A 14523-nucleotide genomic window follows, 5' to 3' on the forward strand; every position below is an offset into this window, starting at 1 on the left:
TGATAATCTCTAGCATTCCTCCCTGCTTCCGGTAAGTGTACCTCATTCCCCACCAAGCTGTTCCAAAAGACCTGGCAAGCCTATCACCTACTGAGGCCCAAACTACACAACATGTTTTGCCATGAGTTGCGTCAGAAGGAATCTCAACTCCTTTTGGTTAAACTTGTTCTGTAGTTCAGGCCTGAGTTTCATGACAAGTGAAGATTTAAATCTGGGTATCCTCAGTCCCATTGAAATACTCTTACTACTACACCACATGAGAAGGTAATTCCTGCTGGGAGTCTCTTTGCCTGACATTATCAAAGATGTTAATTAACTGTAATTCTCATGCTACAAGGACAAGCAAGAGACTTGGAGCTGAAGTGTATATTATTATTTTTTAGGTGTTTGATCCAAGTACTTTAGAACCAACTTGCTTTCCCCACAATCACATAGCCACTGTGGAGAACTGCTTTCTAAGGGCTGTCTTCCCTTGTGCTGTTGTCCAGACCCAAAATACTCCCAGGGCAAATTTACTTGCTCCATTTTGGAGTTGCACATGTTTGGCTCACTGTTACTGGATCAGTGCAATACCCTAAGTTTCACCAAAGTTCTGTGGTTTAAATGCAGAGTTAACACTGTCTTCATGTCACTAGAGTTAACACTGTCTTCATGTCACTAGAGCATTACACTGTCTTCATGTCAAAATTGATCATACACCCCTATTTCCCCCCACTTCCCTGTTGTGTAGGAGTGGGGAACAAGGTCCAGGGCAGGAGATCTACTGCTATAGCAGGAGACCTGGCTGCTCTAGTGCTTGTGCAGCTAAGGAAAATGGCATGTGGGGGGAAGATAGGAGCCCATCTCCCCCCATGTTGCAATCCTGGCCAAATTGGACCCCTCCGATCTCTTTAAAAGCAGCTTCCCATAGCTGATGTGTAGAGAATGAGTTAGGTTCAAGGAACCCAGAGCCAACTCATTAAATTGTAATATATTCTTTGTCTCTAGGCTTGTCTGGCAACATAGCTTTCAGATTTTCTTTCTAAATGTTACTGAGCATGCTCAGGTAAATGGAGCATGCTCAGTAGCAGCAGTTGAAGTCCTTTGTCCATTGTTGCCTATATCTGAACCATTAGGAAAAAAGGAACAGAGGATTTGCAATATGCTGTGTGTGTTTGTTTATGTTTTGTTTTTTGCCCCCAAACAAAGCTAAAACTTATGGAGAAATACAGTACTGTTGCACCACCCCCAGCCTTCATTTGTTTCACATCAAGATGCAAGTTGTATGTGTGTGTTTAAATTATGGAATGAGATCCTTAAATAATGATTTTTCTTCAAGATATTGTATTTCTCATTAGTAGGGTATGATGGTAGTCCAAAGCCTAAACTTAAAAAAAAATTATCTATATCAGTTGTCTGGTACAGAATGCAAAGATTTGTTCTTGGATGCCGTTCTAAAAGCATGTAGTGCCTGTACTTCATTTTGGTGAAGTATCGGTAGTTCTCAATGTAAATCATTCATTGCATTTTAATGCAAGGGCAAGCTTAAATGATCTCTGTTGAAGAATGTTCTGTGGACTTGTAGCTTCCTGAGCTGAGCTTTGACTGCATGTCTCTCTTCTGAAACAGCGAGCAGAAAACCTGGGGAGGCTTTAATCATCTCTGATATCAAGAAGGGGAGTGTGGCACACAGGTTAGTAAAGCTCTCCATTCGTGAATCTTCTTCAATGGAAAAGTTTAATCTCTGCCCCACTGCACAGTCTGTAGGGGTGCAAGATACAGACATGTGGCTGAGTCCTCAGAAACAAATACTGTGAGACTACCCCCAGTTGTTTTGAGTAATGGCTTTTTGCATCCTTTTCTTCTGTGCATAACAGTACATAACAAAAATAGCTTCACACATCTGGTACACGCATTTGATCATGACCTGTTACCTGCAGTGTTAGATTTAGTAAAATATACTTTCCAAGTGGGGAGAGTGTGAAGAATTGCTGGGTGGATGGAGAGTTCCCCATATTTTACTAAATCCTCAGGGACTTGAGCAGGATAACTTCCCTCCTCTCTTATACTGAAAAGGATGCTAACTTCCAGGACTTGTCCCCGCACCCTTAAATAAGCCCACCTGATTCCACTATGAGTGTTTCTGTCATTAATATTCCATTATGTAGCTGTTAGAACATGCCAGCCTTAAAAGGTTTTGCTGTCTAGCTGCGTCTCTGCTAGCCAATATTTCATATATTACTTTTAATATACTACTGGTGGGTACAGCAGTCTGCTGCTAATAATGGTACAAGCTGATGTGGTTTGGCCTAGCCCTGAATTTTATACAGAGAAAAATGGAGCTGCAATTGTCATCCTTCACCTTTGCTTCTGATTCCAGGCTGTATGATAATGTGGAATTGAAGGATTTCCTGAACTTTGGGGGATACTCATCCCAAAATATTGAAAAGCATTTAATTTTTCACCAGTTGAGGAATACCCTTCAGAAATGAACTAAATTCTCAAGCTGATCTTTAGTCATTTGAATGTGTGCAGGGTTTATGTAAGAACACTGATTTCCTCACACTTCATTTTCAGATATTAGACTGAGAAAGATTCTCTTATATCCAGGAGGTGAGATACTGCTAACATTATTGCAGCAGTCTTGGAAAAGGAGGGGGACCCCTTTTTATCTCTCTGGAATGTGCTGTAAACAGAAGTGTACTCTTTTATACCTTTGTACTCTTTTATACCTTTGTACACAGAACTGGCACCTTAGAGCCTGGGGACAAGCTGTTAGCCATTGACAATATCCGTCTCGACAACTGCTCAATGGAGGATGCGGTACAGATTTTAAAGCAGTGCGAAGAGCTGGTCAAACTGAAAATCAGGAAGGATGAGGACAATTCTGGTATACATCTATGAATCCAGCTGTCTGCAGACTAGAATGTTTCTTAGAAGTAATGATAAAATTGCGGGGACAAATGAAGAACCATTATTCCGTTTTAGTAGTATGTATTTGTGTGTGAATGTGCATGCATGTGCATCCTTTTGTGTGCAGTTATGTACACACAGGTGCAGAATCACAGAATATCTTGTTTGGTCTCTATGCAAAACATAATACTGTTATATGTGGGTCATTTAGTTTGATCCAGCAAGGCTGTTCTTATATTTGTATTCAAAGGCAGGAACTACTGTGCAGGCAAATACCTTTGAGTTCTCACTTAGGGTTGGAGCATTTCTGTCCTTTTCTCCCCCTCCCAAACAGATGAACAAGAAACTACTGGTGCCATTATCTACACAGTGGAACTTAAGAGATATGGTGGGCCCTTGGGGATAACCATTTCAGGGACAGAGGAACCTTTTGATCCAATCGTCATCTCAGGCCTGACAAAACGAGGGCTGGCAGAAAGGTGAGAGTACAGCTGTGTCCTGTGGCAGTGCCGCTTTGAGCATAAGCCATTGAACAGGTTTCCTGTGTCAGAAATGAATCAGAGCTGCTTAAGAGGTTTTCTGCATAAGCCCTTATTATGCAGGTACACACAGATTTTTGTTTGTTGCAAGTAATCTTAAGAAGATGGGAAAACCATGCCTGTCAATGAAGGGAAATCACATTTTGTTAGATCTTGAAGTGTACTTTTTGTGGGAAGGGATGTGATTCTTCCATCTGATGTCATTTATGAAGGTGCCTCATACCAAATCAGACCATTGGCCCATCTAGCCCAGTTTTAACAGGCAGCAGGTCTCTGAAGAGAGGCCTCTGCTACCTGCTACCCTCCAACTGGAGCACCTGCAGCCTTCTAAATGCAAAGCATTTGCTTTAACAGCTGAGCTGTAACCTCTGCCCTCTCTAGTACATTAACCACTTTTGTGAATGCTACATGGAATGTGGTGGTGCAAATTCACAAGCATTAACTGTTGCAAATGGGGGAGACCTATGAGGATGGCAATGCTTGAATTATCTAACTGCATAGCTGTTGGGTATACACCCAAAATTGCTGGCAGAGAAACTGCCATGATGTACTCCATTCATTCCAAAGGAAATCATAGAGAGGTTTACAGTCTCCTGGGACTGAATTCTCCTGACATGCCAATTAATTATGTGATCCAATTCCCATGAAGAGACAAGCTCATTGTTGCACTCTTGGGAGCCCAAATACTGTATCTGTGGCTGGATTCTTATAAACAATCCTCCCTGACATGATGTATTTCCTGTGCTTTTATGTCTTGATATATTGGTTTTTCTTCTTGTTAATTGCACATATGAGTGACCCATCCATATTGACCTGGAATATTACAGCACTGCTTATACTGCTGTTGTATATAATTTGGCTTTACTAGATTAAGCTTCTAAGTTTTCTGCCTAAAAGTGGCAGTGATACCCTATGATCTGAGGGTCCCTTTCTAGCACCCTGCAGGAGAAGAGCATTAATTCTTCATAACAGTCTCTCCATTTGTCCATAACATCCATCCATAACAGTCTCCATTTGTCGTGCGAAGTTATCAGCAATAGCCATACAAACACCATTTATGTGTTTACAGCTAATGTTGTAATGGAAAGAGGTGTGGGGGGGATAAACCTGTTTTCAGCAGTATATCAATAATTTATCACATTGTTAAGACAGACAGAATGGAAGCATATCAAAAATCTTTGTTCTAAGATAAAAAGTAAGGTGTGCAGTAGAAACAGCTAGGCTTGTACTGCCCCCACGGGAGTCTGTCATGGATCAGAAAGGTTAGGATATTTTGCTGTGTTGGTTAAGAGCTCCACTCCTGGAATTGCATATACCGCCTTTGTGACAGCTGTTTGTTCCAAACTATAATGTAGAAATGAGATCCTTCCTTAAAATGAAGAACATTGCAGTAGTCCTCAGGTGAGTTCTAACTTTTCATTTGGGAATCAATAGTGTTGCTTTGGGGTTTGACTGACATCATACTGCCCTCTAGTGGATTGCTAGGGAAATCAGTGTGTTAACTGTATGCGTACTTGCATGCCCACAAACACACACACACACACAAACCTCCACATCCATAGAAGCTGAACAAATAAGTTGTCAACAGATTTTGCACATTGATTATAGTAGGCATAGCTTTTGTTTAGCTGAAAGGAGATTATTTTCTTTTGTCTGTGGAAACTGTAAGCAAAAATCGTTTTCCCATGAAAGGAAGTAGAATTCAACAAGAGACTATTCTGATGGGAAAATAAAAAATACTTTTAAAAGACAAATCTTAACAATTCTGTCATGCCTGGTTGCTAGAGCATGAGAATTAACAGGGAAAGCAGGCCTCTTTTCTATTGTCTCAGAGGCTACCTACAGCAAACAAGCTGTGTATTCCCCCAAGTGGGCTGTGACTTTTTCCTGCTCAAGGTACCTCCAAGCCGTCCACTAAAAATACTTCTCAGTATCATAAATTTTAGCATCCACAAAAATAAGATGCTGGAATGTCTTTTTAGCTGAATGGAAGATATGGCATGATTCCCCACTGGGGGACAAGCCTCGGGTATTTCTGTATGTTGTGTGAGATCAACCTTTTAGAACTGTAAATACAAGCAGGAGTCTTTCAACCTATTAATAATTGTTTATTCAAGCCCAAGTTTTTGTAGACTCCAATCCACTTAATCAGATATGTGGGTTTCCAGTTGGTGGTGAGTGTCTGCGCACACATGGTTATGAAGAAAGAAGTTACAAAAAGGCAAAGTCAAAAAACCATGGAATGCAAGCAGTGCTGCTTATTATGCAAAATGCAAATATGATCAAGGAAAGTAGTCCTATTCCACCTCATGCATCTGAAGAAACAGCCTCTAATCCAGAGAAGCTTATGCTGGGTTTTTTTTTTTTTTAAGTTACTCTTGAAGTCTCCTTCCTGCTTGCTTGCTTCTGCTGCTCTGGAATTTCTTATTGTATAGCTCTCTAAGAACCAGTTCCTCAGTCTGTGACACTAATGGGGAGGACAAATTAAGCTTGCTCAAGTTATAGCTAGGGCTGCAGCAAATATTCTTTCATTCTAACATCCAGTTAGAAAATAACTTCTTCAGTATAGTTCCTGTGTAGTATGGATTTGGGTGAAAGAATATGATTCTGTACCCAGTTGAGCATTTGCTCCACTGAAAATGAAACAGAATGTACCTGATCATTGTAAAATAGCAACCTAAGCTTCTATGCATTTATTACATTTTACTGACAATGCGACTGTAAATTTTAGTTGAGGCAGTTGCACTCATTGGATAAATAGAAATTTTAATATCTTTTTTTTCCTCTGCAGACCACAATAATAATAGCGGTGTATATAAATTAACCGAACGTGGTTATCTCTAACAATTATTAGAACAGGCATGTTTCAATTGGTGCCTGACTTTTCAGTAAAATTTATGATCATGTCCAAATAGCTGCAATTCTCTTTCCTTGCTCTTCAGAACTGGAGCCATACATATAGGAGATCGGATATTAGCTATTAATAACGTAAGCCTTAAGGGGAAGCCACTGAGCGAAGCCATTCATCTTCTCCAAATGGCTGGAGAGACTGTAACGCTAAAGATCAAGAAACAAACCGAAAGTAAGTTCTCTGTCTTTCTTTGTCTCCCTTTTTTCTAACATCCATATAGGATGGCCAGCAAATTGGAATGAGAATAGATCATTATAGCAGAAGATACGTCATTTCTGGGGTGGGGTGCGAATTACATGTATGCCTGCTGATCCATCCATCAATAAAAGATTACTGGGAGAATCTTTATAGTTTTGTAGTCAAGAACAAAATGCCTTAATGAATGATGATTATGTCTCTTTTCTATAATGTCAGATTTGTTTCTTTTGCTGGCAATGTTGTATAGCATGACTAGGTAAATGGTAGAAAATTGTGAATGTTTCATTGTGGGTTCTTGGTATATATCGGCAGGTGTAATCTCAAGTACACATTTGAAATTCAGTTTTGAGATGTTGACTCCATTTTTGAGCTGTTTCCCCTATAAAGAAAGAATTCTTTCAACTCTATAATGTATCTTCAAAACTGTCAATCTAGACAAATTCTGTTCCACACATGGTATTTTTCTCCCTTAGTGCTGTTCAATCACCTCTACTTTGATGCAGCATTACATTTCTAAAAGAATTGCTGAAAAGACAGTTGGAGAAATACATTAGGCATTCCTTCACTGCCAGCTTCCTTGTCAGTCAAACACTGTGCCACAGGATCTGAAGCTGTGAAGTGCCCCCTTATTTTGAAATTCAGATGCAACACCCCTTTTTGCCATGCTAAGGATCTTGGCCTGAATCATGAAATGAATACCTTTCAAGTACCAACTGTTCTAGCGTAAATTTGAGGAATATATCTCTTTCCTCCCATCCTTTGACTTGATGAAGACTGTTTTGGTAGTACTCATGCAAACTTTGTGGGCCCGTTAGTTTTTAGTCTCATCCATTTTTCTGCTTCCTTCGATAAGGGCTTGATTTTTCATGAAAACAGAAAACTCTCCTTGCTTAATCTTTCTTCGTTTCCTGCTTAGCTATTGACAAATTGCTTGCTCAGATCCTAACCTTCCCTCTTCTCTGACAGTTCCTTTTCCCTGCTGCCTTTTTTACACTTTGTGCCCCAACAAGGATAAAATGCTTGCTCTCACTTCTGATCTTTTTTTACTCCCTTACATGGGCATACCCAGGATTTTAAAAGCCGGGGGGATTTTTAAAAAGTGGGGGGCACCCTTTCCCATCCACGGCAGGGCTTGCCGGTTCTCAGGAGCTTTCTGGGGTAGGGGAAGAAGCTGGAGGCTCTGAAAGTGGTCAAGTCAAGGCAGCCAACCCTAAAACTTTGGAGTCAAGAAGGGACTGCATCTTGCATGCAAGCAGGGGGGTTTCCTTCCACCTCCCTCTCCTCCACCCTGGCACTTTGCAGCCAGCAGCTCCATCCATCCCCCCTTCTCCAGCCCATTCCATGCAGCATCCTCCGCCTTCTGCTCCTCCACTTCCCTCCTCTCTGCCTGCTACAGTGTACTGTACCCTGCTCAGCTCTCCCGGCTCCAGCTGCTGCTGTTTCACCAGCTCAGCTATGGCAAAAAAATAAAACAGGCTGTGCCCTGGAGGGCCCCCTGGAAGTTGAGAGGGCCCACCCTGGAAGTCGGGATGGTCCAGTGGCTATGGGCTGCTCCCTTCCCTAGAATATGGAGTTCTCTACCAGTTCAATAACCATATTGCAGATGTAATACATTATTGTACCTTCTTTCAGTCTCCCATCTTTTTAGCATTAAGTCTTTTTAGCATTTCAGCCTCCCATCTTTTTAATGTTAAGGCTCTGGTCTAGTTGGAAAATGAAAGTGGATGAAAACAGTTTACAGTTGCTACATGGGTACTCCCCATGACAAAAATTGCTGGTATTGAATATGTTGGCCTAGTGTGAGAAGCCGAGGAGAGTCTAGTTGTCTGGCTGGTGTACTGACTGCCTAACGCACCAACCTATTAGAAGTTGTATCTGGCTGGGCATTGGAGTATCCCAGGCTTTTGATCCTGAGGGACTTCAGTGTCCATGCTGATGGTCTGACCTCCTCTCAGGCAAAGGACCTAGTGTCATCTACAGAGGCACTGAGACTCTCCCAGTTTGTATCAACTCCCACACATAAAATGGGCCACATACTGGGTCTTATTCCATGGGGATTAGGGTAGATCTGGATTCTGCCAAGGCAGTACCTTGTTCAGATCACTTCACCCTGAAGGCCTGTCTGAGCAGCCTAAACCCTCCCTGTTTAGGTGGTGAATGGATTTATGCTCACCTGAGGAGTCTAATGGCCCCCATTAGGTTCCAGGAAGTTCTGCAGGATCCGATGTCCCCTGGTGATTCATTAGATGAGCTTGTGGAGAGTTGGCATAACCAGATCTCTGCTGCCATTGAAATTGCTCCCCAGCGTCCTCTCTGCCCTTGTACCAGACTAGCTCCGTGGTATACCCTGGAGCTATGGAAAAAAGAGAGCTGAGATGACTAGAGCTAATGTGGCACCATGCTCGTGATGATGCTTCAGGAACAACTTATAGAATGCATATGCAAGTCTATGAGATAGCAGCAAAGGCCACCAGGAAAGTTTTCTATGTGACCTCCATTGTGTCTGCTAGCTCTCACCCAGCCTAATTGTTTCAAACAATTTGATCTTTTACTTCTTTGCCAGAGGGCAAACCAAATGTGAAAGGAATTAGTTATAGGCTGTGAGGCATTTTTGAGTTTTTTTGCAAAGACTAGTCTCTCTGCCATGACCTCCCAGCCGCAAATGATTTAATGATAGAACTGGAAGCCCCTTGTCTGTCTTCAGGTGCAATCTTTGACCAATTCGGCTGGCTCTCCCTGGAAGCAGTTGAGAAGATCCTGGCAGCTGTGAAGGCCACCACTTGCCTCCTTAATCCATGCCCTTTCTGGTTGGTTAAGGCCTCCTGGGAGAGTACTGGGACTACTCTGTGAGATATTATCAACCTATTCCTATCATTAGGGTCCTTCCTGGTTAGTCTAAAGGAGGTAATGGTGTGTCCTCTCTTGAAGAAGCCATAATTAGACCCATTGGTCCTTACGAACTATCACCCAGTTTCAAACTTCCTGTTTCTGGGCAAGGTAGTGTAAAGAGCAGTTGGGGAACAGCTCGAAATTTTCTTGGATGAAGCTGTTATCCTGGACGTATTCCAGTCTGGCTTTTGCCCAGACCATGGGATGAAGACTGTACTGGTCACTCTCACAGATGATCTTTGGAGACATCTGGATCAAGGCAGGTCAGCACTGCTGTTGCTTCTTGATCTAACTGCAGCATTCAATGTGGTTGACTCTTTTTTGACCCACTGCCTCACCACTATTGGGATATGGGGAACTGCCTTGCACTGGCTTTCCTTCTTCCACTTTGGTCAGGGACAAAAGTTGTTACTAGAGGAGGAGTTGTCCCAGCGGCACCCACTTGAATGTGGTGTGCCTCAGGGGGCATCCTCTCCACAATGTTATTTTACATCTATATATGCCCTCTTGCTCAGTTGGTCCAGAGGCATGGGCTGGGTTGTCATCAGTATGCTGGTTATACCCAGTTCTATCTGTTGATGAATGGATGGACTCCACTGTAGAGGCATTAGCCAGGGTGTTACAGGCAATGGTAGACTTGCTTAAACAGAGCCAACTGATACTCATTCTAATGAAGACGGATGTTCTGTACCTGGGTTGTGGAATTTGGGATTGGGAATCCAGCTCCCAACCCTCAACAGGGCACCTAAGGTACCAGCGGCAAGGGGGAAGAGCCTAGGGGTTATTCTGGGTCCCTCCCTTTCCATGGAGGCACAGGTTACCTTGGTCATGAGATCAGTCTTTTACTTTCAGACTTGGTTATTGTAACTCACTCAATGTGGGGCTGCCCTTGAACTTGACCCAGAAACTGCAGCTGATGCAGATAGTGGTGGCATGTGTGCTGATGTGGGCTCACATTCAGCCAGTGCTCTGCCAACTGCATTGGCTACCTATAGAGTACTGGATTCAGTTGTTCTAGTGTTGATTTTTAAAGCCCTATGTGGCCAGGGACCTGCGTATCTCAGGGATCGTCTCTTCCTGTATGAGCCCTGTAGAGCTTTGTAATCAAGCGATCAACACCTTCTGGTTATCCCTAGCCTGAAGGATGTCCAAATGGCCTCAACTAGGCCCCACTGTGGTGGAACAAGTTTTCATATGAAATCAGGACCCTGCAGGATCTACTGCAATTCCACAGGGCCTGTAAAGTTGAGCTGTTTTGCCAGGGCTTTCAGTAGAGGCAATGGACATCCAAATCTCCATCTCTTGGCCTCCCCTGCTGTCAGCTCAGCCTAGTGGCAAGCAGCTCAACATCTCGCAACACTGCTCAGAAGGTGTCTGTTGGTGTGTTACCTCAGTGGTAACTTCTGTTTTTAGTATGAATTTAATTTTAATTGTCTGAGTTTTAAATCTTGTTGTTTGTTTTACTTATTATCTGTTCTCATCACAATACTTACCACGTGATCTGTAAGCTGCCCTTCACAGAAAGGGTGGAATATAAAGAAAAGAAAAGAAAAGGAAGGAAGTAAAAAGAGAGAGAGAGAGAAAAGTCAACACTACAGTAATCACATAAAAAGCATGAATTTGACATTACAGGGGCCAAAATTTTCAAGTGTGTCCTTCACCCAGTGCAAAACATGGTTCTTCTCATTTAACCCCCCCCCCCCAAGTTTCTCCAGATTCTAGAATGAAGGGAAATGACTTTATTTTGATAATTCAGCATCTAAATAATCTAAATTTAGAATTCCACAGCCACTTCAAGATAACTTAATTTGTCCTAATTTTGGAAGTCTATCAGTATTTTTTTAAAGAACTGTTGCTCTCTCAGAAGATGTTCTGAGGTAAAAGAGCAAATTTTGAAGAGATACTTGGTTCAGTATTCAGTAAAGAATTATTCTTTTTTCCGCCTGACTTGAAATCTGAAACCTTTTTTTAGAAAATAAGTCTAACTAGTTCCAGTGAAAGCACGTACATTCAGGATCATCCTAATACTGTGTATCTCTCAGCTTGACTTCGCGAACGAAGATTTAAGAAGGGTGCATTAGTCCACGTCTGCTGCAGGCTCGCTGGTGGCTGACAAGACCAATGCGGGACAGGCAGATCCGGCCACAGTGGCTGCAGGGAAAAGTCTGATTTGGGGTTGGTGCTGTAGCAGTGCAATTCTTCCTCAATCTCCTTTTGTCCTCAAGACCAGCTATGCGTGCGTTCTCAAAGGAAGAGACAGCCTGGTGGATGGTATGCCTCCATGCTTTGCGATCTGAGGCTAGGTCAGACCACTGGTGATGGTTGATGCGACAGGTGCCAAGGGATTTCTTCAAGGAGTCCTTGTACCTCTTCTTTGGTGCCCCTCTATTTCGATGGCCGGTGGAAAGTTCGCCATACAGAGCAATCTTGGGAAGGCGGTGGTTTTCCATCCTAGAAATATGCCCTGCCCAGTGCAGCTGCGTCTTCAACAGCAGTGCCTCGATCCTTGTAACCTCCGCCCTCTTGAGGACTTCATTGTTGGTCACAAAGTCACTCCAGTGGATGTTAAGGATGGTGCGAAGGCAGCGCTGATGAAAGCGCTCGAGGAGTCGCAGGTGATGACGGTATAAAACCCACGATTCGGAGCCGTAGATGAGGGTTGTCATCACAACCGCTTTGTAAACATTGATCTTTGTGCCTTTTTTCAGATGCTTGTTGCTCCACACTCTTTTGTGCAGTCGGCCAAACGCACGGTTTGCCTTTGCCAGCCTGTTGTCAATCTCCTTGTCGATCTTGGCATCTGAGGAGATGATGCACCCCAGGTAGCTGAACTGCTGGACTGTCTTCAGAACTGATTCACCCACAGTAATGCAGGGAGGGTGATAATCTTCCTGGGGTGCAGGCTGGTGGAGAACTTTTTTCTTCTTCAGACTAACTTCTAGGCCGAATAGTTTGGCAGCCTCTGCAAAGCAGGACGTCATATGTTGCAGAGCTGATACCGAGTGGGAGACGAGTGCAGCATCATCAGCAAACAGTAGCTCTCGGATAAGTTTTTCCATTGTCTTGGAGTGAGCCTTTCGTCACCTCAGGTTGAACAGGCTGCCACCGATGCGATAGCGGATGTAGACACCATCGTCATCATCTAGATCAACTGCGGCTCTTTGAAGCATCATGCTAAAGAAGATCGTAAAGAGAGTGGGCGCGAGAACGCAGCCTTGCTTTACACCTGTGCCTATTGGGAAGGGCTCCGAGAGGTCGTTGCAGTATCTGACTTGGCCTCGCTGGTCTTCGTGTAGCTGGATGATCATGCTGAGGAACCTTGGGGGACATCCTAAACGTTCCAAGATTTGCCACAGGCCTTTCCTGCTAACGGTATCGAAAGCTTTGGTAAGGTTGACAAAAGTCACATATAGACCCTTGTTCTGTTCCCTGCATTTCTCTTGGAGCTGCCTGAGAACAAATACCATGTTGGTGGTGCTCCTGTTAGCTCTGAAGCCGCACTGGCTCTCTGGGAGGAGTTCTTCTGCAATGGTGGGCACCAGTCTGTTCAGGAGTATTCTGGCAAGGATTTTGCCTGCGATGGAGAGCAGGGTTATCCCTCGGTAGTTGGAGCAGTCTGACTTTTCCCCTTTGTTCTTGTGTAGAGTGATGATGATTGCATCGCAAAAGTCCTGTGGTAGTTTGCCTTGTTCCCAGCAGGTGACAAGTACTTTGTGAAGTGTGCTATGTAGTACTGTGCCCCCATGCTTCCAGATCTCTGGTGGGATTCCATCAACTCCCGCTGCCTTGCCACTTTTCAGTTGCTTGATGGCTTTAACAGTCTCTTCTAGGGTGGGGATCTCATCCAACTCTGTTTTCACTGGTTGAAGTGGGGTGAGGTGGATTGCTGAATCTTGAACTACGCGGTTGGCACTGAAGAGAACCTGAAAATACTCTGACCACCGGTTCAGTATGGATGCCTTGTCTGTGAGGAGCACTTGGCCGTCTGCACTACGCAAGGGACTCTGAGCCTGATATGATGGGCCATATACTGCCTTCAGGGCTTTGTAGATACTGTGTAATACTTCGTAATACTGTGTATAAGCTGCTGTAGAATCACTTTCTCTACCCTTAAATTAAGGAGAGGACCTGGCCCCTGTCAAAGCGAGCACTTTCATATGATCCTCTGTGCTTTGGAAGCACAACATTTAGTCCCAGACCCTAAGATATATTTGCCAAGCATTCTTTGGTTGTAAGCTGCAAAGTGCCAAAAAGTCTGTAGTATTTTGTACTCCAATTCCAATTCCAAAAACCTTCATTGGCATAACAATTTTTTTTAAAGTAGCAGTACAAATCAGCCTATATGCCAAGAAGGCATAGATTCTAATCAAGTTACAATGGTTTGTAACGTTAGGTGTAGTAATAATAATAGGACAAAGTGATGAAAGATTGGAACAGTAATTTCATATTACAGTAGTTAAAATAGTTATAGTAAAAAGCTTAACTATCCAAAGAGGGATCATAGATACACCTTATTTCTCTCACTCGCTCTTCCCACCCTTTCCTCTTCCGTCTTTTCTTTCCACTTTTTCTTAGCCCCTGAGTACATTTTGTATTCATTGTACATTTGTCTTTTTGTTCCAGGAATCTACCCAAAAAAGTCTGCAAGTATGAACGAAGTGAGTGACCCAGAAGATGACCTAACAGACTCTCAGAAAACCAGCAAACTCTCTGAGATCTATTCCACCACGATCCCCAGTGTGGACAGTGCAATGGAATCCTGGGATGGGTCTGGCATTGATGCAGGTTATGGAAGCCAGGGTGAGTTGCTCTTCCTTTCCTGGGTCTATAGGACAAACTGCCCATCTCATACCTGACCTGAACCTTTCTGAGAGAATCGGTTTGCTCTGTCTAACTCTGTTAAGAATTTGGGGGGGATAATTCATTTCTGTAGAAGTAATGCTCATCGCCATGCATCATGGCAATAAAGTATTAAGTTGGAAGGTGGTCATAATTATTAGCCTCTAGTTAGTGTGCAGTAGGTGCAGTTGAGAGCCAGTTTGGTGTAGTGGTTAAGTGTGTGGGAGAACCAGGTTTGATTCCCCACTCTTCCAC

The 14523-nt window shown here is 43.3% G+C and overlaps 1 protein-coding gene across 8 annotated transcripts in view; it reads left to right on the forward strand.

Moving 5' to 3' along the window:
• Positions 1-14523, forward strand: part of GRIP2 (glutamate receptor interacting protein 2) — a 637553-nt gene that overhangs the window by 608933 nt on the left and 14097 nt on the right. For all 8 annotated transcript variants that reach the window (XM_060239631.1, XM_060239635.1, XM_060239628.1 and 5 more), the window contains exons 15-19: positions 1609-1672; positions 2724-2869; positions 3227-3371; positions 6374-6513; positions 14053-14229. In XM_060239631.1, coding sequence (XP_060095614.1) covers positions 1609-1672; positions 2724-2869; positions 3227-3371; positions 6374-6513; positions 14053-14229 — 672 coding nt within the window. The remainder of the gene's footprint in view (positions 1-1608; positions 1673-2723; positions 2870-3226; positions 3372-6373; positions 6514-14052; positions 14230-14523) is intronic.

The sequence above is a fragment of the Heteronotia binoei genome, chromosome 5 (genome assembly GCF_032191835.1).
Source record: "Heteronotia binoei isolate CCM8104 ecotype False Entrance Well chromosome 5, APGP_CSIRO_Hbin_v1, whole genome shotgun sequence".
Lineage (NCBI taxonomy): Eukaryota > Metazoa > Chordata > Lepidosauria > Squamata > Gekkonidae > Heteronotia > Heteronotia binoei.